The sequence below is a fragment of the Meriones unguiculatus genome, chromosome 3 (assembly GCF_030254825.1).
Source record: "Meriones unguiculatus strain TT.TT164.6M chromosome 3, Bangor_MerUng_6.1, whole genome shotgun sequence".
Lineage (NCBI taxonomy): Eukaryota > Metazoa > Chordata > Mammalia > Rodentia > Muridae > Meriones > Meriones unguiculatus.
This window is the reverse complement of record NC_083351.1, coordinates 146835452-146859061: the sequence shown is the minus strand read 5'-3', so window position 1 is coordinate 146859061 and position 23610 is coordinate 146835452. Positions and strand designations below refer to the sequence as shown.

The 23610-nt window shown below is 39.2% G+C and overlaps 1 protein-coding gene across 2 annotated transcripts in view; it reads right to left on the bottom strand.

The window, feature by feature from the left end:
• The window catches only part of Slain2 (SLAIN motif family member 2), a 69622-nt gene that overhangs the window by 18437 nt on the left and 27575 nt on the right, over nucleotides 1–23610 (bottom strand). For both annotated transcript variants that reach the window (XM_021653954.2, XM_021653955.2), the window contains exons 2-6: nucleotides 20722–20870; nucleotides 13473–13637; nucleotides 3993–4154; nucleotides 1590–1949; nucleotides 1000–1137 (exon numbers count right to left, since the gene is read on the bottom strand). In XM_021653954.2, coding sequence (XP_021509629.2) covers nucleotides 1000–1137; nucleotides 1590–1949; nucleotides 3993–4154; nucleotides 13473–13637; nucleotides 20722–20870 — 974 coding nt within the window. The remainder of the gene's footprint in view (nucleotides 1–999; nucleotides 1138–1589; nucleotides 1950–3992; nucleotides 4155–13472; nucleotides 13638–20721; nucleotides 20871–23610) is intronic.

Sequence of the window (23610 nt, the reverse complement as noted above, 5' to 3'; positions counted from 1 at the left end):
TTAATAGACTATTATTGCACAATCAATTACTTTTATTATGACATGGCCTAAAAGATGTAACAATAAACTTTTTGTTTTATTTCTGTGGCACTGGGGATAAAATCTAGGGCCTCATGAACACTCACTCACCACTAAGTATTACCACTGAGCTATACCTCCAGTTCTAGAAAGTCTCAAAGGGGAGATTTTTAAAGAAAATCTAGTTACTAAAGATCTATATTTTGAGGGTGATTGCCTACTTCTATAAATAAAAGCAAAGCGTATCCTTTTTAAAAAGAGACTTCAAAAAGGTTTTATTCAGTTTTTAATCTTTAATAAATGCTTGATTTTTTTGTTTTGTGATAAGAATTATGTTAAATAAATACAGGCATTTCTATAGTAGTATAACACATACATTCCTCAAGAGCCTCAAATAATGCAGCATTACATATTAAGAATGATGATCTTAATTGGGAGTGGTGATGCACACCTTTAATCCCACCATGAGAGGGGCGGGCCAGCCTGGGTCTGCATTGTGAGTTCCCGGGACAGCCAGGGCTACATAGAGACCCTATCTCAAAAAACAAAACAAACAGAAAACAAAGATAACCTTTGATGAGAGGAAGGAGAAACTAAAGAGAGTACCCTGCATTCATAAAAACTGGTTAGAATTAAATATTTTGAGACAATTTAAAAATTTTATTATAATGTTCTTTTTACTTTTACTTTTTTATTTAAAAATAATTATTTCATGAGGGGGTGGGGATGGGGGAGCAAGCATACACCGTGGTGCAGGTGTAGAGGTTAGGCATCAGTTTTCATCTACCATATGAGGTCAAGGTCTCCTACTCAGGTCACCAGGCTTGCCAACAAGAGCCTTCACCAGCTGAGCCACCTTGCTGAACATGTTATGGCAATGGCGGCTTAATAATATAGTTAAGCTGAAATCAGCACAAAATCGGTTTCTATAGTTTTCATTTCTGTTCCTGAATGAGCTTCAAAGTGTAGAAAGGTACTTACTGGCGGAGGCCTGAGGCTGCATTCGAGGCATTCCTCCATTTGGCACTTGAAAATTAGAGTCACTTCTACTGCTTTTCACCGAGTCAACCTGTGTGTTCGATGTTCGGGACAGGTTTGGAAGACTGCGTCTAAGCTTTTCTAGAACAACAGGATTTTAAATAAATAATAATAATCATCAAACCATTCTTTCAAACAGATAAAATATTACGTATAATTCAAAGTAAAACAATATATTTAAACATTTCTCTCTGTATATGGTAGAAGAGGAAATTATAAAAAAAAAGCAAACCCAGAGACTATGACTGGATGAAGTAACAGCACCCTATAAATTATATCATCAAATCTAGACAAAGGCCACTCCACCAATAAAATAGAGCAAACCGCATAAAAATTCCCATGTCCAGTTAGCCCTATAGCTGGGTTTGGGAACCACATTAGTAACTGACAGATATTTGGTCTCAAAAAGTTAAGTTTATTTTCCCCTCATATATGCATTAAATATGACTACTTACTTGAAATAAAAGAAAAAAAAAGCAACACTGGGGGAAAATGCACTCTACACTGAAACATAGACATCTCTGCTGCTTTACCTCCATTTTTAACATTGCTTGTCTGTAGATCTGTGGGATGGCCTTGGAGGGAGAGGCGAGGCTGCTGCAAACGGCTAATCATAGGCTGTGGGGACACTCTGCTGTATTCTAGTCCCCGGGCAGGAGACCGCGAACGAGGTGAATTACGAGGCGACTGCTTAGGAGACGGTCGGGGTGAATTTCGCGGTGATGGAGAAAACCTACTAACAGCAGGATACACTGCATGATGCATACTATCATCTTCATCGTCTAAGCTCTGTGCATCCAGTTCCTGGTCACTAAAAGTGCCCCGCCTCGTGGAATTGCACGATGAACCAGAACTGCGTCGAGAGGTGGTGGCTGCATACTCTTGCCGGAGACCTAGCATTATAACGAATGCATTATTATTTGACTGTATCTTCAGACATTTAAATATTTAAAACTTAAGGAAGCAATTAAAAATCCTTTTCTACTTTAGACATTCTTCTACATAAAGATGTATAGACTATATCTCAAAAGTTATTTTTAAAATGAATGAAAATCTATTGTTTGCTTACTTTTAGGAGTCTAAGTTAACAAGGTAAAGGCATAAATTAAAACAAAACAAAAAAACTAGTTCTACTCTAAACACAGAAACCCAAAGTTGGACTGAAAGAACACCGAGGGAGAACTACAGATACTGAACAGAAATATTAGTGAGCACACAAAGCTTTAGCTTGAAGTTACAATGGGGGAAAGAAGGAGTCTAGGTATGTCTTCGGCAAGTCCTGCTGGCCACTGGCACCCACTAAAAGGGATCATACAGTCACATACAAACCTCTGACATTTCTTTGTGCACGGAACCTGCTACTGGAGGGGTGAGCCCCAGGGCATCTTTTAAGACCACAGATTTCTGGAGAAGGAGTTCAGTGGCAGAGCGTTCATGAGGTGAATCCCCACAAACTAGTTAGGTTCGTGTAGCCCTGTAGGCCTGGGAAGTGCAGAAGTAACTGACTTCCTTACTATCTAGCTACAGTAAACAGCAACAATAGAACACAGCAAAGCAAAGGGAACATTGTTTTAGAAAAGGAAGTCAGAGCCAAATGCAGCCTCTCCAGTAACAAAGAACTTCAAGTAAGTCACAATCACCATAGTATTTTACATTTTTCAGTGTAAAAACAAAGGCACAGCCCAAATATGTAATTCTAATTTTTAACTGCTATATACAAATCTTATATGAGCCATGCTGTTAAGAATAAAACCATAGCTTTAAAAATGGATAGAAAGAAGATGTTTTCAAGTAGGTACCACGTACATTTTGGTAACATCTTTTTATTCATGTGTGTGGATGGCTTAGAAAAAACTACTAAAGTATAATACTAAAATTTATACTATTTGTCACCAAAATACAGCATCAAAGCTATAGTAAATAGCCTGTTTATCTCTCCACAGAAGCCAGCATTCAAAGCAAACCTTGAGTTTAGTCAAAGGTGTATAACCAGGAAGCATTATCTTTCCCCTGTTAATAACTAGCATTTTACTGACCACACCTCTGACTCAGTGAGGAGAGAGATAAAATCACGGAAGAAAGCTATGCAGTGTTATTTGTGTTTTGGGTTAATGACTCAAGGCAGTATAAACTAAGGGAGGCCGTACTAAAGTGGAAATGATTCAGTGGAGTAAAGAAACATTTTGCAGTTTCCTAAAACCTTGATGAAGCTTACAACATATTTTACAAGACCTACCATGCATACAGGTATTTAAAAAAAGTTTATAAAATTTTAGCAATACTCTAAATGCTTAGCCCCTGTCAAGACACTGATGCATATTTCACTGAAAAGGTTCCAGGGTCATATTATAGTTTATTGTTTTCTATTCTACAACACGTGCGTATGCAAGAACAGCACCACCGCCTTCTTGCATTCAGAGAAAACCAGGGCATCCATCCTAAAAAGTATGAAAAGGTTTGCCTATGTATATTTTGGGGGTGCCAGAGGCAACAAAGACATTAGATATTGGGGCTCTTGCTCTACTTAGCAGACATAGAATAACTATGATACCAAATTTTCATGGAAGAGTAGTAAATGAAAAGGTAAAAAGGTTTCCTGGGGGATGTTACTATTTCATAACACTAAAAGACACAGAGTAACAGTAACAATTACAATGGCAAGAACCAACACAAACCGTACAGGGCTCAAGCACCATTCACTGAAGCCGAGCTTAGTATGCCTGCCTTTGTCCTTCCTACAGCAAAGCTGTCTTACATAAAATAAAATTGGAAAGCAAGTCTTTATGCGGCGTTAGTCTCTGAAGTGTCTACTTCAGCATTTATGCCTTCACCACCTCACTATTTTTCATACCACTTTAAAATACATAAAATAAATTTAAAATATACAATAAGCTGCGTAGTAACAAAAATCTCAACTCTGAACAATGAAAACTTACTTTCTTCTTGCATCCGGGCTAGAATCTGCACATCAGTTACATCATTTAGCTTATAGTTGGATCCAATTGAATCTTCATCTAATTCTGAAGCACTTAACTCACTATCTATAGAGGACTGAGGGCTGAGTGGAGGGTTTCTATCTGATGAGCTTTTGAAGTTACCTTTAAAAAAAGGAAAAACACATCAAACCTTGGTAAGAAAAACATTTGGTACAATTAACCAAATAACTACATCCTTTGATTCATATTTTATTTTGTTATTTACACTTATAAAACTCCCCAAACCCAAAATTAGAAACTTCCCTCAACAGGCTTATAGTCTCCTTTACATACTAGGTCATAAACACAGAACATCTTTTAAGTATAACATACCTCAAGTCCCACAACACGATTAAGCTTTCAGCAGTGCCTGATACTCAATAACTACAGGCCACAACAGTGGTTGTGAACCTCCCTACTGCTCTTGCCCTTTAACATAGTTCCTCATGTAGTGATGGCTCCCATCCATAAAATTATTTTTGTTGCTATTTCATTACTGTAATTTTGCTGCTGTTCCAAATTGCAATATAGACATCTATGATTTCTGATGGTTTCAGGTGACCCTGTAAAAGGGCTGTGATCCCAAGGTTGAGAACTGCTGAAATAGAGGATCAGGGAAATCATTCTGTAAGTAGAGGAGTGTGACACAGTGCTTTCTCCTTGCAAATTCAGTCATTAACAACATCATAATCTTTTCCTTCAAGGAAAAACTTACTAGACAGCAATTTCTTAAACAACACAACTAATCTGAGAAAAGCAGATTTCTTAGACATTTAAGAGCCAACCAAAAGGAATACTGGGTTGCTTTGTGCAACATGATGTCATGCTTTCATGCTTGCCAAATGAGAAACCGGATCCATGATCTCTGATGTTTAGTAGTGAAGTACGGTAGATGGCAGCAAGAAAATGAGCACATTTGTTTTTTAAAGTACTCTGACACATTAGACCAAAAGGAGAACACTGTGGGAGCAAGGAATAGACATTGGCAAGACCCTAGTGTGTTTCTCAGGAAACATTTTTGTGAAGAAATGATAAAAGCTTTTTTTTTTTTTGAGACAGGGTTCTACTTTGTAATATAAACTGTCCTTGAATTCATTATGTAACTTTAGGCCAGCCTCAAACCTCCAATCTCCCTGCCTTAGCCTCCCAAGTGCTAGGATTACAGGGCATGCACTATGTATCATGTCCATCTAGTTTTCCAAAATTTTCACCATTGTGCTTAACTACCCACAAGCCTAGTTCCACACCCACCTGAGACCCCTCTTTGTCCAGGAACCACTTTTGTAAGGAAGTAGCTTCTTCCCTTCCCCATCCTCCATTTTTACCCTTCTGTATGTAGCCATCTCCATTCCCAGGGGTGACCCCAGATGAGTGTCCTGCTTTCTGGAGAGCCACCTTTGACTGGTGATCCGTTCCTTTCCTCTCCCATCCTTCCCTCTGCCTGCTGCCATCTCCATACCCTAGCTTAAGACCCATGGTTTAAGGAGCATCTTTGCAAGGTCAACTGAACAGGTCATCCACAACCTTTACTAGGACTAGCTCAGAACATGCATTGCCTGCACTGGCCCAATCTAAGGAAGGCCCCAGATTTTTATATGAAACACAAAAATAAACGAGTCCAGATGCTCAATTCAAACTGCAAATACAAAGACAACATGAACAGTCACGGCAGCACGTCTTCCTTTGAACCCAGTAGCCCTGTATTAGTGTTCTCTAGATGAACCCCAAGACACAGAACTCAAAAGGATAACCATAAACTTCATCAAAGAATTTGAAGAACTTACAGAAGGCACAAATACACACTTCATTGACCTTCAAAAGAATAATAACAGTGCTTGAGTGATAGCTAACAAAATACAAATACACAGGTGAATGAAATGACTAAGATAATTCAGGATTTGAAAACTGAATTCAACAAAGAGATAGAAACATTAATGAGAACACAAGCTACAATGAAAATAGAACTAAAAATTTCAATATTCCAATTAGAAAACTCTGGGGGAAAGCCTTAAAAGTAGAAATGAATCAAGCAGAAGACAGAATATCAGGATATAAAGTAGAGGCGCTACATGAAATAAAGAATATGAAAAAAATTTACAAGCACAGAAAAAGAACATGCAGGAAATGTAGGACATCAAAATATCAAACCTTTGAATTACAGGCATAGATGAGAGAGAAGAATCCCAGGTCAATGACATTAACCAGATTGAAAAGATCATAGAGGAGAACTTTCCAAAACTAAGGAAAGACATATAATCATAATGTACAGGAAGCACACCGAATCCCAACTAAACAAGAACAAAAAGAAATTTCCATGACATAAACAACTTCTTAATGAAAGATGAATGGGTCTATGAAATCAAAATATTCCTGGAACTAAATGAAATAAAAATATAATACAACAAAAGCTCTGCTACACATTAAAAGCAATCCTAAGAAGGGAGCTGATAGCCCTAGGTATCTGTATTAAAGAGAATAAATAAATGTCTTAAAACTCAGAAAACTGGACAACCCAACTCAAACAGAGGAGACAGCAGGAAATACTAAAAATCAAAGAAAAAAATACATAGGATCTATGAAATCTAAGAGCTTATTCTTCGAGAAGACACATCAAGGCCTCCTTGGTCCAACTAACAAGAGAGTGAGAGAGAGAAAGAGAAAGAGAAAAAGAGAGAGAGGAGTCAAATTGACAAAATAAAAATGAACAGGGAAACATGACACCAAAGAAACACAGATTATTTTAAGGCAACATTTTAAAAACCTACACTCCACTGAGTTGGAAAATCAGAAAGAATTGAATGTAATTTCCTGATTCATTCAAACCACTAAAGTTAAACCAAGAAGAGATCAACAACTTAAACAGACTCATTGCAAAGAAGGAGAGTAAAACAGTAATCAAGCGCTTTCCAACTTAAAAGTCCAGGTCCAGAAGGAGTCACTCAGGAGACCAGATCTCATCACAGAAGAATTCTACCAAACTGCAACTAATATGTACATTAAAAAAAAAAAAAAAAAAAAGCTTACTCCAAATTTGTTCTATGAAGCCAGTATTACTCTAATACTCAGTACAAAAGACACACAAAAAAAGTACAGACTAGGGGATCCAAGATGGCAGCATCAGGAGGACACTGTGTCTGACAAGCAGAACAGCAGTGACTGCACAGCGACCAACAGATAGAACTCTGGGCCCTAAAACGCAGTGACTGTGTTTCTCAGGTGAGAGGAAACCCCATAGTGTGAGAAGCAATCGGATTGGGTAACCCAGCTAAACCCAGGGAGAGTTGCTGGGTCCTGGCAGGTGATCAATCGCCAGCCCAGAGCCCAACGCCTGCGTGTTCTGATCACCATCCCAGACTGAACTGTGGGCACCACAACACCAGATACTAGGATTTCCAGTCAAGAGAAAACCCCACGGTGAAGGAAGCAATCAGGACTGACCTCAGGTCACTCAGACAATCCCTGGAAAAGGTCCGGGGGTCCGACTGGCACTTAGCCAGCTGCCTGCACACCCGAATCACTGTCCCAGACAGAACTGTGGGCCCCAAGGAACTAGAGACTGGGTTTCCCTATCAGGAGGAAACCCCCTGGTGAGGGAAACTGGAGGTCTGATCTCAGGGCACTCAGCCACTCCTCTCCCCCGAAAAGTTCTTGGGCAAAGTTCCTGGGTTCCTACAGGCGCCCAGTTGCCAACACAAAGCCATTCACCTGTGCCTGCATGCTCCACTCACCATCCCAGACAGAACTGTGGACCCCAAAACACCACAGACTGGGTCTCTCTGTCAGGAGGAAACCCCACAGTGGGAGAAATATCACGTCCAACCTCAGGACACCCAGCTCTGGAAAAGTTTCTGGGTTCCCGTAGGCTCCAGGCTCTGGCCTCCTGCTGCACACATGAGTGCTATGCTCACCTGCCACTGATCACCACTTGGGTACTAGGGCAGAGAGCTCCAATTTCTGACCTACAGAAGCCTGAGAGCCATTGGATCAGCCCCCAGATACTGTTTCAAGGTGCAACCAGTTATCCCTAGCTAAACTGACCAGACCGCGGGGCTCCCTGTTTCTTCAAGAGGGCTGTGCCCAGCAAACACAGAGTAAGAGCAGCAGCAGCAGTTGACTAAATTCAGAGCAAGAAACTCGGCTGCAGGGCAGCTGTCTTCAGAAATTCTTCTGGTGAGAGGACAGACCCCCTAACTACCAATGACCAGTTACCCTACAGGTCCATACACTTGAGGTGAGCTGTGGCAATCCTAAGAAGCATCGGGCGCCATTCCAGTGACCATACCCAAAAAGCTGAGGAGGCCTCCTTCAGAATCCTGCCAAGGGGATTCTCCCCACCCCAGGATTCCACAGGCACCAGAAACTAACAGCCAACACCTGAGACAACCAGATGGGTAAAGGCCAGCATAAAAGCACAACCAAGAAAAGTCAAAGCAATATGGCATCCCCAGAACCCAGTTATCCTGGAGCAAGTAGCCCTGGACACCCTAAAATAAGTGAAATTCAAAAGATGACCTTACATCTATGCTTATAAAGAGGATAATGAAGGAAACAAATAAAATGAATAAATAAATAGAGGAAGATAGTCAAACAGATTATGGCCATCCATAAAGAAATACAGGAAGATACAGCCAAACAATTTGTGGCCTTCATAGAGGAAATGATTAAATCACTGAAAGAAATAAAAGACATAGAGGGATGTTCAACAAATAGGAAAAGGAACTGAAGGAAAATACAGTCAGATGAAGGAAATCAACAAAACAACTCAAGATCTGAAGACAGAATTGGAAAAATTAAAGAATATACAAACAGGAAATCACGGAGAGAAAGAACTTGAAAACAAGAACTACAGAGGTAAGCATAACCAACAGACTACAAAAGATGGAAGAAAGAATCTCAGGAGTGGAAGATACAATGGAAGAGACTGATCTATCTTTAAAAGAAAATGATAAATCTAAAAAATTCCTGACACAAAACATCCAAGAAATCCAAGACAACATGAAAAGAGAAAACCTAAGAATAATATGAATAGAGGATAAAGAAGATTCCCATCTCCAAGGCCCAGAAAGTATTTTCAACAAAATCATAGAAGAAAATTTCCCCAATTTAAAGGAGAGTCCTATAAGCATACAAGAGGCCTACAGAACACGTAATAAATTAGACCAGAAAAGAAAATCCTTCCGCCACATAATAATCAAAACAGTAAGTATACAGAACAAAGAAAAAGAAAAAAATACTAAAAGCTGCTAGGGAAAAAGGCCAAGTAACATACAATGACAAAACCATCAGAATCACACCTGACTTTTCAACAGAGACTATGAAAACCAGAAGGGCTTGGACAGATATCATGCAGACCCTAAGAGAACACAGATGTCAGCCCAGGCTACTATACCCAGTAAAACTCTCAATCTTCATAGACCGAGAAAATAAGATATTCAATGACAAAAACAAATTTCAACAATACCTACACACAAATCCAGAAGACAGTAGAAGGAAAATTACAACCCAAGAAAACTAACTACTTTCAAGAAATCACAGGAAATAAATAACCTCACTACAGCAAACTAAAAGTAGCCAAGCACACAAACACACTACCACATCCAACATCAAAAATCAAAGGATCTAACAGCCACTGGTCATTAATCTCTCTCAACATCAATGGACTCGATTCTCCAATAAAAAGACAGACTAACAGAATGGATGCATAAACAAGACCCAACAATCTGTTGCATATAAGAGACAGGGTACTAAAAATGAAACAAATCAAATATATGCTTACTTGGACAATGCCTTTATTTTCTGTCTTAAACTTGAAGTTTCATGTTTTTGAGAATGAAATACTACTATTATTTGGGTTTATGAACAGGCTCTTGTAATCAAGTTATCCTTCAAAGATTCAATCACCAAAATTTTATCTGTATTTAGTGTGGTAAATAACATCTTAATTTTAGCAAATCAATATAATAAGAAGGGAAATTTGTATTTTCAGTATCAATAAGAATCTAGCATTCTGGGTGCCTTTGTTTAGAAAGGTTCTACAAGCATACCGGTTTTCAATAAACTCAAACAGATAGAAAAAAAAAGGACAGATTAATATCCCTGATGAAAAATAGATGCAAAAATCCTCATTAAAATACTAACAAACAAAACACAGACACATATCAAGAAGGTCATCCACCATGAGCATCTTAGTTTTTCTAGAAACACAAGAATGGCTCAACATATGTAATCACATATGTAAATCACAGAAACAGACTAAAGGCAAAAATCAAATGATCATCTCAATAGATGCACACAAGGCCTTTGACAAAACCCAACAACCTTTCATGATAACAGTCCTAGACAATGTAGGACTGGAAGGGACATACCTCCTAAATAAAGAATATATATAACAATATCATAAATGGAGATAAACTTGAAGTAATCTCATCAAAATCAGGACTCTGGAGACAGGGTTGTCCACTTAGCCTCACTCCTTTTCAATACAGATATTGATATCTCAAAGGATATTTGAGATAATGATATTGTATATAAGAGATCCAAAAAATATTTGAACAGAAAACTTCTACAACTAACAATTTCAGTAAAGTAACAAGGTACACAATCAATTTACAAAAATCAGTAGCTTTTCTATATACCAACAAACATAATGAGAAAGAGGTCACAGACATACTTCCATTTACATTAACATCAAAACAATAAAATATCTTGGAATAAACCTAACCAAGGAAGTGACAGACCTCCAAAACAAAAACTCCAAACCTCTGAAAGAAACTGAGAAAGACACTAGCAAATGGCAAGGCACTGTGTTCATGTATCAGAATTAATATGGTAAAAATAGCCATCCTACTAAAAGCAATTTACAGATCCAATAATACAATCCCAATCAAAATACCCACAATATTCTTCACAGAAACAGAAAAACCATCCTAAAATTCATATGAAACCAGAGAAATCCCCAGATAGCCAAAGCAATCCTGAAGAAAGAGAATAATATTAAATGGATTGCCAGTCCAGACTTAAAGATATAGTACAGAGGTATAGTAATAAAACCAATATGGTACTAGCACAAAACAGATATACAGACCAACAAAATAAAAAGACTCAAACATGAGTACTCATAACTATAGCCATCTGTTAGTTGACAAAGAGACAAAACAGCATCCTTAACAAGTGGTGCTGGGAAAAAAAGATGTGCACGCACAGAAAAATGAAATTAGACCTGTACCTATCATCATACACAAAAATTAACTCAAAGTAGATCAAAGACCTCAATTTGAAACCTGAAATACTAAAACTGCTAGAAGAAAACATAGGCAATACCTTAAAGATATAATGTGGGAAAAAGTTTCTGTAGTAGACCCTATTTATCCTATTCATTCAGCAACTAATGTCAACAACTGACAAACGGAACCTCATAAAACTAAAAAGCAGGCTGTCCATTGCGGCACACACCTTCAATGCCAGCACTCAGGAGGCAGAAGCAAGTGATCTGTGAGTTTGAAGTCATCCAGTCTACATAGTGAATTCTAGGACAGTCAGGGCTACTTGGCTGTTTTAAAACACACACACACACACAAACAAAACAAACAAACAAACAAACAAACAAAACAAGCAATAAAAAAATCTAAAAAGCGGGTTGGAGAGATGGCTCAGAGGTTAAGAACACTGGCTATTCTTCCAGAGGTCCTGAGTTCAATTCCCAGAAACCACATGGTGGCCCACATCCATCTATATTGAGATCTGGTGCCCTCTTCTGGTGTGCAGGCGTACATACAGAATGCTGTATAAATAATAAATAAATCTTAAAAAAAAAGGCTCCCTTAAAGAGCATTAAAAAAAAAAATCTAAAAAGCTTCTGTACAGCTAAGAAAAACAAGTCAAGAAGAAACCCAGAGAATGGGAGAGAATCTTTGCCAGCTATGCAAGACAGAAGAATTAATATCCAGGATATACAAAGAACTCAAAATTCAGAATGAAGGAAACAAGTGACCCAATTAAAACATGGGCTAGGCATCTGAACAGAGTGTTCATAATAGAAGAAATCAAATGGCTAAGCAAAACCTGCAAAGTGTTTATTGCCATTAGCAATTAGAGAAAGACAAATTTAAAACAGGTTTGAGATTTTATCTTACCCCATGATTAATATCAATAAAACTGACAACAAATTCTGGCAATATCATAGAAAAGGAAAAAATCTGCATTCACTGTTGGTAGGAATGTAAATTTGCGAGTATACACACTTTGAAAATCAATATGGAGAATCCTCAAAAGCTAAAAATAAATCATAAGATCCAGCTATATCATTCCTTGGCCTATGCCCAAAGGATTGACACCTTACTCTGCAGGTACTTGCTCAGCCATGCTTATTGTTGCCCTAGTCCTACGAGGCAGGAAATGAAACAACCCAAGTGCCCTTCAACTGATAAATGAATAATGAAAATGTGATACACACATACAATGGAATACTACTCAGCTGTAAAAAGAAATGGAATCGTGAAATTTGCAGGTAAATATGTGGTCCTAGAGAAGATTATATTGCTGAGATTATAACTCAGATTCTGAAAGGTAAATGCCACATGTTTTCTCATTTGCCATTCCTAGCTCCAAATCTTCAGGTGTGAGTATATAAACATGGATGCACCATGTTTATACCACCAGCAAAGAATAAAGGAACCATGGTTTGAGGGAGCTCCAGAAGGGAGTAACAGGTGATATGAAGAGGAAAATAAAAATGGGGAGGAAAGGCTCCAACTGGGAATCGGAAGGAACATTAATACAAAAGAAAAGGGGAGAAAGACAAAAACACCAAGGAAACATTTTCTTACATTTACCTAAAATTATATACACTTATATTGTGTATTATCAGTGTGTGTGTGTGTGCACTGTGTGTATGAAGAGAGACAGACAGAAGATAGAGAGAAGATAGTTTAAAACAATGCTAACAATGCTCCCCATAGGAACCAAAGACTAACAAAAACCCAGCACCATGCACAAAAAACAAAACAAACAAACAAACAAAAAAACCCTTTCAAATGGTTGATCAAGGTAATTCAGTGACTCCCAAAATTGTTCTTGGCACTTTCAATAGAAAATAACCTCATGCTATGATTTAACTGTAAAAACAGGTGCGTAGATTTTATAACCCAAACAGGCTGTAAATAAAGTTTTATAGGTTAAAGGAATCAAACTTGGGATCCTGTTTAATTTAACCAGATTTTAAATACTAATTTAAAAACCAGATTTAGGTACATACCAAAGAAAATTACATGAAGATAACATACTGCCATTAGCTGACCTTTGTACCCTAGTGCTCAGTAAGTAACGAGTATAAAGCACATCAAGGAGCCTTTCTCTTCTTGCTTCAGAGTTTCATGAATAAAACGAACTTCTGATGAACTGTTGTTTTCTGAGGTAGAGCCACTCGGTAAAGCCCCTCCTTACCTGAATTTCCAGGAAGTATAAGCTGCTTGACTATGGGAGGTCGCACTGGTGTTGAGGACGGAGAGTTGAAGCCACTGCTGTAAGGGCTACTGGCATTTGGACTGTAAGGACTTGAATAACTCACAGAGTTGAAAGGATTATTGTATAGATTTTGCCTCTTGAGAGCTGTATTAACAAAAAGGGCGAAAACCAAATTTAGCAAATGGAAAACGGTTAACATTTTAAAAAGTTTTCCTGTTAAAGACATGTGAGGACAGAGCATGATGCACCAGCTGAACTGCCTTTAGAAAACTATGTTCCCGCCCCTAGGTTAGCGGCGCCCGCAGCTTTCCTGGGGAATCTTCTCACAGCAGCCAGCAGTAACTAGACTTGTAACTGGTCCAAACGCTGAGAAAAAGTGACTGCTGAGAGTTAAGTCACAAATGCAACACCCATATCACCCCATACAGAGCTTAGGCGTCATGGCAGAAGGGGAGGAAAGAATGTAAGAGCTGGAAGCAGGGGATGTGGAAGCGCTGCCTCCCATGCATAACATGGCTGGTACATTCTTGAACTAGCAGCAGCTGTGATTCCCTGCATGAGCTCTGCATGAGATTCAGCTGCCAACATCCTGTCATGGACACAAGAAAGGTTATTGGGCTCCATCCCTCTTTGGGGATTTTACGCAAGATATTTAATAGCCGATGGGGGATGTTGGAACATTTTTCTTCAGTAGCGTAGCTACTAGTAAGGTACCCACACTTCTCTTAACAAACAATGAATTTCATTGGAAAACACACACACACACACACACACACACACACACACACACACACACAAAGAGTTATGAAGTGAAGTGCGAGAAAGGGGAGTGGCAGGAGGGAAGGAAGACCTCTATGAGTTCAAGACCAGCCTGGTCTTACAGTGTCAGTCTGAGACAGCAAGTGAAATCACATACAAGGGAAAAAAAAAGAAAAGCAATTCTTAAATGGATATTTCTTTCCTCTATTACACAGCTTTTTCACTATTTACAAACAAGCTATAATACTAGAGCACATTTAGACAGGGGCTGGGGAGAGAGAGTTCTTAAAAACAGCATGTGCTCAAGGAAATGAGTAGCCCACAGTGGGAAAGAACAGGAAGGAACAGCTTAGGAAAAAGTAGCTGGAGCTGGGTGTGGTAGACCCAGCACTTCAGAAGCAAAGACAGGTGGATCACTTTAGATTTGAAGGCCAGCTTGATCTATGTATTGTGTTCTAGGTCAGCTAGGACTATATAGTGAAAGCCTGTTTCTTCACTATCCCCACTGCCAACCCCCAAAAGTAGTAGATGTAATGGAAGTCCTGAAACAATATGCCCAGAAACCTGAAGTCCATTCAGTAGCAATGTTAAAGCTTTAGGTTTTTTTTTTTTTGTTGTTGTTGTTGTTTTGTTTTGTTTTTGAGCAAAGAGCACTGTGTCCCAATCATATTAGAGAAAAGGTGATAGAAAATCTGATGAATAGACTAGACTAGGTAACAAACAGTAACTAGAACACCAGAATGAACAAAAAGGAAAAAAATGGACAGACATTAAAAACTGGAAAGATTAATAAAGAAAAACAAATTAGATGGCTAAAGTTCTGGTGGTTTAGGGAGAAAGAAAAATACTTTTCTGTCTAGTTAGATCATGTGGTTGTATATGTATTCTCTGTGCGATACCACATTCCATAGGTATTTGTTATGTAGTACTATGCAGCATGATCACAGAAATGTTAACCCAAGCAGAAGTACAATTGCTAATTTCAGTCTTCTCGTTTACTATATTTTATAATATAAATGCTCTACCCCTTCTTCTGTGCAACATGAAGCATTCCCAACATTAATGACCATCAATATGACAAAGACTCCCATTATTTGTTTTCAGTCCTGAGTTTTCCTCTGAACTTTAATGTGAGCACCTCCCCAGGGGTATGGCCAATGTATCCTAGAGTCAGCATACCAAATCCAACTCTTAATCTTCCTGTTAAAATCAATTTATCCTAGGGGAAGTAGGTAGGTTTCCCTCTTTTACATTGGTGTGGTAGTTTGAATGGCTTTTTTGGAGGAGGTGTGTCACTGGAGGTGGGCTTTTAGGTTTCAAAAGCCCAAACCATTCCAGTTTCTGCCTTGAACTTTCAGATAAGATTTTGTAAGCTCTCAGCTACTGCTCCAAGGCCATGCCTGTCTGCTGTCATGCTTCCACCGTGGTGGTCATGGACTAACCCTCTGAAACTGTAAGCAAGTCGCCAGTGAAATGCTTTTTTTATAAGTTGCCTTAGTTAAAAACAAAACAAACAAACAACAACAACAACAAAGAAGTTGCCTTAGTCATGGTGCCTCTTCACAGCAACAGAGTAACTGAGACAAGTGATAACATTTGTCCTGCCACACAAGTAGAAATCCTAGAAATCACTGCTGCTTTCTTCTGTCTCCTCATATCACATTTATCTCCTTTATTACTCATAACTCCCCCCATGATGTTAAATATATTGACTTTACACATAGTTCTTACCTTATAAATCCCTCCCAGCTCAAATGAAAGAATTCAGAATTTCTCTTCCTCCAGGTCAGTCTAGAAATTCTAACATTCCCCTTCCTTTCTGTCTTAAGAGCTGGCTATAAAGATTTTTTTCTTTTAAACCTATCTTCTCTGATAGATTAAGACCCCTATTTCAGAAGAGATCTTGCTGGCTTTCCTAATGAGTTTATCATACCCTTTCAGACACAATTGCCCATGCTCCAATTAAGTTTGCAACTAAGTTTCCATTAAAAACTCAAAGGAGAAGCTGGGGAGATGGCGCCTTGGTAGGTAAAGGGCTTGCTGTGGAAGCTTTAGGACTGGAGTTTGGATCCCTAGCACCCATGTATATGTGAGTCAAGTGTGTTGGCACCTGTCCAGGGCTGGAAAGGTGAACACAGGACCCTCAGAACAAGATGACTATAATCTTTCAAATTACTAGGTTAAGTTTTGCAATATCAAAAATTACATTAAAAAATAATAATGACCAACCTTCTTGAGCAGAATTCAACACTACAAAGCTCAAACCTACAAGAGATTATTATTTCCATTAAAAATGTAGAAAAGTGCCTTGGTATGGAAACACACAATTCTGATCCCAACACTCATTAAGCAGAGGCAAGTGAAGCTCACTGAATTCAAGGCCAGCCTGGTCTACAGAGTGAGTTTTAAGCAGCAAGACCTACACAGTGAGATCCTGCCTCAAAATTTTACATATATATTTAAAATATACAGTGTACCTGAATATTTACGAATATAATTATTTTTTTTGTACATGTAGCTATGATGTAAATATTGTTGAACAGATGCAGTACTCAATAGCATGCAATTCTGGTTAGGAATAACTGTCTTACATACTTCTACAATTAAAAAAGTATTTATGTATGTATTTTATCTTCATGTATGTTAGTGTATGCCTGGTGCCCTTGGGAGGTCAAAGAGGGACTCAGAGCCCCTGAATTAGAGATAGTTGTCAGCTGCCATGTGGATGATGGAAATTGAACCCATCTGGAAAAGCAGCCAGTGTTCTTAACCACTAAGCCGTCTTCAGCCCCTGCACTTGCTTTCTTTTTTCTTTTCTTTCTTTCTTTTCTCTTTCTTTCTTCCCCCACGCCCCAGTTGTTTTTTTTTTTTTTTTGTCTCCTGGGAGCTGAGGAAACCCTGAGTGAATTCTCTAGAGTGAATGAAGTCTTGAGTGACTGTGTCACTCTTTGACACGGGCATTGCCAGGTCAATGACTAATGCCTCAGACCCATGGGGATGACAAAGCTTTTCATGTGCTGTGTGAACGTTGACAATGTATGTAAGCGTGACTGTTCATGAATGACTGACCAGTGTACAAAAATGAGTAACTGCAGCTACCTTCTCCCTGATGTTTACAGCTCAAGACTGCTGCTCACCATCAAAGACCTCCTACCAAGGCTTGGCTAACTCTTCCCCTCTATGCGGCAGAGATCCAAGTTGTCACACAGTTGGTATGGCTCCATCACACTGTGCACAGCACCTGACCCCAGCTTTTCTAGCATGTGTCTTCCTATCTGTTCTTTCTTCATTCCCTCACTGCCCCAATCATGTCTCCAAGCTTGTTTAGAGCTTAATATACAATCCAGGATGGCTCTGGACTCAATCTTCCTACTCCCACCAATACTAAATTGCAGACACCCACCACCCACCTTCCAGTTCTCTCACAGTCTTTAATACCCTTTCATTCAAAATCGCTATTTTTGAGATACTGCAGCTTTACTTGCATCCCACAAATCTAGGTTGGTAGTTAGCAACTGGCAAATGTTCCCATTGTTTCAAACCAAGAACTGAAGAGCGACAGCCTGGAAGCAAATCCAGGCTACTCTGTTTGAAAATCAAGTTGTGCTCAAACACACAGCCTGCCTGCCTGTGTGTGTGTTCGTTCTATGTGGACGTGTGTGCTGGTGCATTTGCAGAGGGCTACCAATGACAAAGGTTGTTCTATTGCTTTCTGCCTTAATATCGCAAAATGGGGTCTCTCCCTCAACCTGAAGCTAGTCTGGCAGCCAACAATCCCTAGAAATGCTCCTATCTCCACCTCCCAGCTCTGACTGTGGCACGTGCACTGCACACTCGACTTTTTACAAGGGTCCTGGGACATTTCACTCAAGTCCTCATGCCTGCTGCAGAGCACGTTCATCTCAGCCGCTGGAAACACTCTTAATGAATGTCTAATAATAACATCTGACTAAAATTCAGTTATTTCACAATGTCTACAGATTTCTAACAATCTATTTCACTCAATGACAGACCAAACATAATAGAAATCAAGTTCCAAATTAACATTCTAAAAACAATTCACACTGAGACAAAACATCTTTGAAACTCATATAAAAAGGCTTTGTTTCTCAAAGGCATTTTTTCACAAAGATGAAGACTCAGATTCATTCAGCAGCTCTGTAATTACTTCCTGTAAGTTATCTGCATATAGTAACAACTGCTTATAGCAAGCCAGCTTAACTATTTACCTAGTCTTCCCTCCGCTTTCTTAACCACTTTCAGCTTAAACACTAAAGAACACATGTATCTATAATAAAGCCAAAGCAAAAAATTATAGCCACACAGCTGTAAAGCAAATACAAAACATAAAAAACAAAACAAACAAACAAAAAAACCAAAAAAACCAAACAAGTGAGCTTCAGGGATGGCTCAGTGGTTAAGAAGAGCACTTGCTGCTCTTGCAGAGAACCCAGGTTCAGTTCCCAGAACTTACATGATGGTTCATAATCATTTTTAACTGAGTTTCAGAGGATCTGACACCTTTTTCTGGTTTCTGTGAACCCTATACATGTACATATATACATACATACAGGCAAAATAGTCCTACACATAAATTATTTCTTTATGTCTACAAACACAAAGACCTGATTTCGGATCCCTAGCACTCACATAAAAACCTGAGCAAGACATTACACATTTGCAAACTCAGTGATGAAGCAGGTGGAGAAAGGTAGCTCCTTGGAGCTCCATGGCCAGCCAACCTAGCTACATCAGTGAGTGCCAAGTTTCAGTGAGAAACTGTCTCAAAAATATAAGGTGAAGAACAACTGAGAAAGACACATGGACTGGCTAGTCAACTTGACATAGGCTGGAGTTATCTGCAATGAGGAAATCCTTTTTGAGAAAGTAGCCCACCAGGTTGGCTTGTGGTATATTTTCTTGATTGATAACTGATGTGGGAGATGGAGTCAGTTCCCTGTGGAAGATGCTACCCCTGGGCTGGTTCTCCTAGGTGCTGCAAGGAAGAAGGCTGAGCAAGCTAGCAATTGGTACTCCTCCATGGCCCCTGCATCAGGCTCCTGCCTCCAGGTTCCTGCCCTGTCCTCCCTCAGTGACAAGTAACTATAAGCTGAAATAAACCCGTTCCTCCCCAAGTTGCTTTTGGTCATGGTGTTTTACCACAGCAATAGACACCCAAACTAAGCCAACACCCAATGTCAACCTTTGGCTTCCACATACACATACACATGTACATACATGCACCTGTACCAACACACATATGTGCATGCACCCTCATGAACACCACATACAGATACATATACATACAAAAAAGGGAAGCCTATCCAGAATTACTCATCAGGCTTAATAATTTATATTCCATAAACAGCGAGTTTTAAAGAGACTGAGAGAAATACAAAGACAAGACTTTCCCTGTGTTTCTCCCCACCCTGGCGTGCCGCATTAAATGGCACAAATAGCTGTGAACAGTTTGTAAGCTTTGTGAATGCTGTTAAACAAGACAGTAAAAGCAATTTAAAATGGGAGGGAGGGAAGCAGGGAGGGAGGGAGGGAAGAAAGAAAGAAAGAAAGAAAGAAAGAAAGAAAGAAAGAAAGAAAGAGAGAGAGAGAGAGAAAGAAAGAAAGAAAGAAAGAAAGAGAGAGAGAGAGAAAGAGAGAGAGAGAGAGAGAGAGAGAGAAAGAAAGAAAGAAAGAAAGAAAGAAAGAAAGAAAGAAAGAAAGAGAGAAAGAGAGGGCTGGAGAGATGGCTCAGAAGTTAGGAGCACTGGCTGCTCTTCCAGAGGTCCTGGGTTCAATTCCCAACGACCACATGGTGGCTCACAACCATCTATAATGGGATCTGGTGCCCTCTGCTGGCATGCAGGCAGAACACTGTATATGTGGTAAATAAATAAAAAAATAAATAAGGAAGGAAGGAAGGAAGGAAGGAAGGAAGGAAGGAAGGAAGGAAGGAAGGAAGGAAGGAAAGGAAATCTGAGAAGGAAGAAAAGTGAGTAACAGGTACCTTCTGTGAGCCAGAAGCCATGCTAGGCTCTCTCACACACATTATTATTTCCTCAGTCTGATGAGGAATCTGAGCTCAAGGAAGCTCAATAACAGGAAGAATCAAGAAGCAATCAACTTCTTGAGTGAGGAGGTAATGTGTCTTGGGTCTCCACATGTATTTCTCAGCACATCCATTTACCAAAGCGTGGTGTGAGAATTTTAGATGAAATGAGACAAACATTTTTCACTTTAGGAACTGTTTTGGGTCATTAGTAGAAAAATTAAAATTTATAATCTCATGAATATAATCCATTACAGTGAGACTCCAGATTTGGAAAAAACTGTTATTACATGAACAGCCTCCATACAGTGAGATTCAGAAGTACTATCAAGCAAGGATGGCCTGCCTAAATATGCACATCCAATGTATATGCTTTCAGGCCAAAGAAAATGGATGAATTCACAATTAAAATTATAGACATACCTGACATAGTTTGATCAAGTTTGTGGATAAGGGACTTTTTAGCACACTCCACATCAGGACTTGGGTAATCCAAAACTTGCCTGCACCAAACTAATGGACTAACAGATTTCTGCATTGGTGTGAGTTTTTTCTTTGGTGATGAGTACAACCTAGAAGAAAACAAAAACAAACACAAGACACCATTCGTTACTGAACACAGGGCTATGAAGTAGGGTCTTTCTCTACAGGTTTAGAGCGAGGGAGATAAGTGATGGGGTATGTTTAGTCATAACTACTTACTGTGCAAGAAGATGATACTGCAAGCACGATAACCCCCAAATCTCAGCAACAAAATGAACCCAAAGGAGGTACTCTCAAAAGGAATTCTACTTTTCTCCTATAATTACAGCTACTAAGAGACACCTGACTGTGTAACACTTTTCCTACTATAACCATGTCATTACATCTAGAGAGGCCGGTGGGGCTCCACCCTCCACTTCCTCCCGTTCTCCCCAACATATATACACCTACCAGATGTAGTGCCTACTCGGTGGTCTTCTCAAACATTTATGTCTGAGAAGACCACATTTCAAGTCAAACCCCATACAGAGGAGTTTGGATTTAGAAAAGAAGGGACAGTTTCAAAGCTCCTCAAGAGACACACAGAAGGGAAACGGTGAGTAGTACGGAGAGGTATACTTAAATCTCTACAATGGAGTTCTTCCTCAGATTAGTCCAGTTTTACTGGTTGTTAATAAACATTTCAGATGTAATTCCTTGTGAAAATTGTGGATATTTGATTTTTTTAAATGAGGATTGTTTGAAACTATGTGGAATTTTGCTTTGATATATTTACACAGATGTCTCAAGAACAAGCTGATACTCTCACATTTTACTTTAATCACGTTGCGCCAATAGCATGAAATGATGTTCTGGTAAAATATTTAAAGAAACATTTTTCTACAATTAGACAAACTACTTTCAAGAGGAACACAAACGTTTCCATTCCCTCTCTCTTTTTTTCGATCTGTAGTTTGTACCTGGCACCGCCATTTAGCTTTGACAAAGATAATCAAGACTGTATAGGGTAAATGACTCTTGTAGTCCAACCTTAACAATTCAAAAAGAAAGCAGTAGGTTCATTTTTCTTTTCTACTTAAATGCTGCAAATGTCTGTAACAAACCTCTACCTTTAAGAATTATAACCATTGCATACTGACACTGTTAGTTCAACCTCTGTAGACGAATAACTAACATGAATACAACCATTTCTTTGATCTCCCACAGCTGTTTTTGTAGGCAGGGCCTCACTCTGTAGTCCTAGCTGGCCTGGAACTCACTCAAACTGACAGAGATCAGCCTGTTTCTGCCTGGAATTAAAGCTGTGTGTACCACCTTGCCTGGCTAAGGATTTGTTTATTTTTATGTATATGACTATTTGCCTGCATGTATGTGTGTACATGCCTGGTGCTCTCAGAAGCCAGAAATGGCATTAAATCTGGAACTGGAGTTCCAGTTGTGACATGTCCTGTGGGTGCTGGGAACCAACGTGCATCCTCTGCAAAAGTGCCAAGTGCTCTTCACTACTAAGCCATCTCTCTAGCTCCATTTTCTTTTTTTATATTAATTAGTTTATTCACTTTGTAGGCCAGCTGTAGCCCAATCCCTCCCTCCCTCCCTCATCTCCTCCCATGTCCCTCTCCAAGTCCACTGACAGGAGAGGTCCTCCTCCCTTTCCATCTGACCCTAGACTATCAGGTCTCTGGCTCCATTTTCACCACTTTTAATATGTAACTTTTTTCCTACATTGACTGGTTTCATATAACCTACTCACATCTCACATGACCTTAGTATTTAATTTGTCTGTTGCTGCCTATAGAACTCATGTAAAAAAAAAATGCAAGGAACATGAAAAGGCCTCAGGAAAAAAATATGTTCTTAGTAAGGAAGTCAAACACATGCATCATACTGACATGGTATAATATCCCACTAACAGAAAATGCCTAAGAAAAGACAAAGAGCACAAAATACCTGTCTTGGGCTTTAGGTGGGTGTGAGGTTCCTTTCTTTTAGATGGAACTCAGCTGTGGCAATGGTTTCATAATTATAGATGCACTAAATTCACTGAACCATACATCGATTCTCAAAATTTTATGGTAAACTTCATAAACATGGGTAAATTTTAGTACACTATAAATTATATTTTAATTTTAACATTTTCAGAAATTTGAAAGGTGTTTAGTTTCATTAAAATACAGGAACTACTATATGTTAAATGAGCCAAACCTCAGTAATCAAAACCTAACTGAGAATACATGGCCCTGCTCACTGATAATCCACACCTACATGTTTCCTGTTTCTGCAGAACAATGGTACTACACAGCACTGACAGGTTAACAGGGTTTCTCCATCTGCTATCTGTCTCAATGTCAGTAGCCTTCCTCCCCTTATAAAGTGCCTTTCTGTGCTTTCCTATGGGAAGCGACTGTTCCTTCCTCCATTATCAGATGGGAGATAACGGAATAACTTTTCCAACCCCAAGGAGAGGAAAGGAAAGAGTCTCCATGCTCATACCACCACCTATCCCTCAGGCTCTTACTCTCAGTCACCAACACCACAGCCAGGCTAGAAATGGAGCGCACGGGTACAAAATTCTCCTTTGGCTAGGGAACCTATTGTTGCTGTTTCAAGTACTTGTAAAGGTCCCAGTGGATACATAAGCTGGGGTGTCTCAGGAAGATCAAGTTAGGAAAAATTAAAGAAAAAAAGAATCCAGCAGGACATGATGGCACATGCTTACTAGAATCCCAGCATTTGGGAGGCAGAAGCAAGTGGATCTTTGTAAGTTCAAGTCCAGCCTTGTCTACAAAGTACGTTCTAGGCCAGACAAGGCTACACAGTAAGACCCTG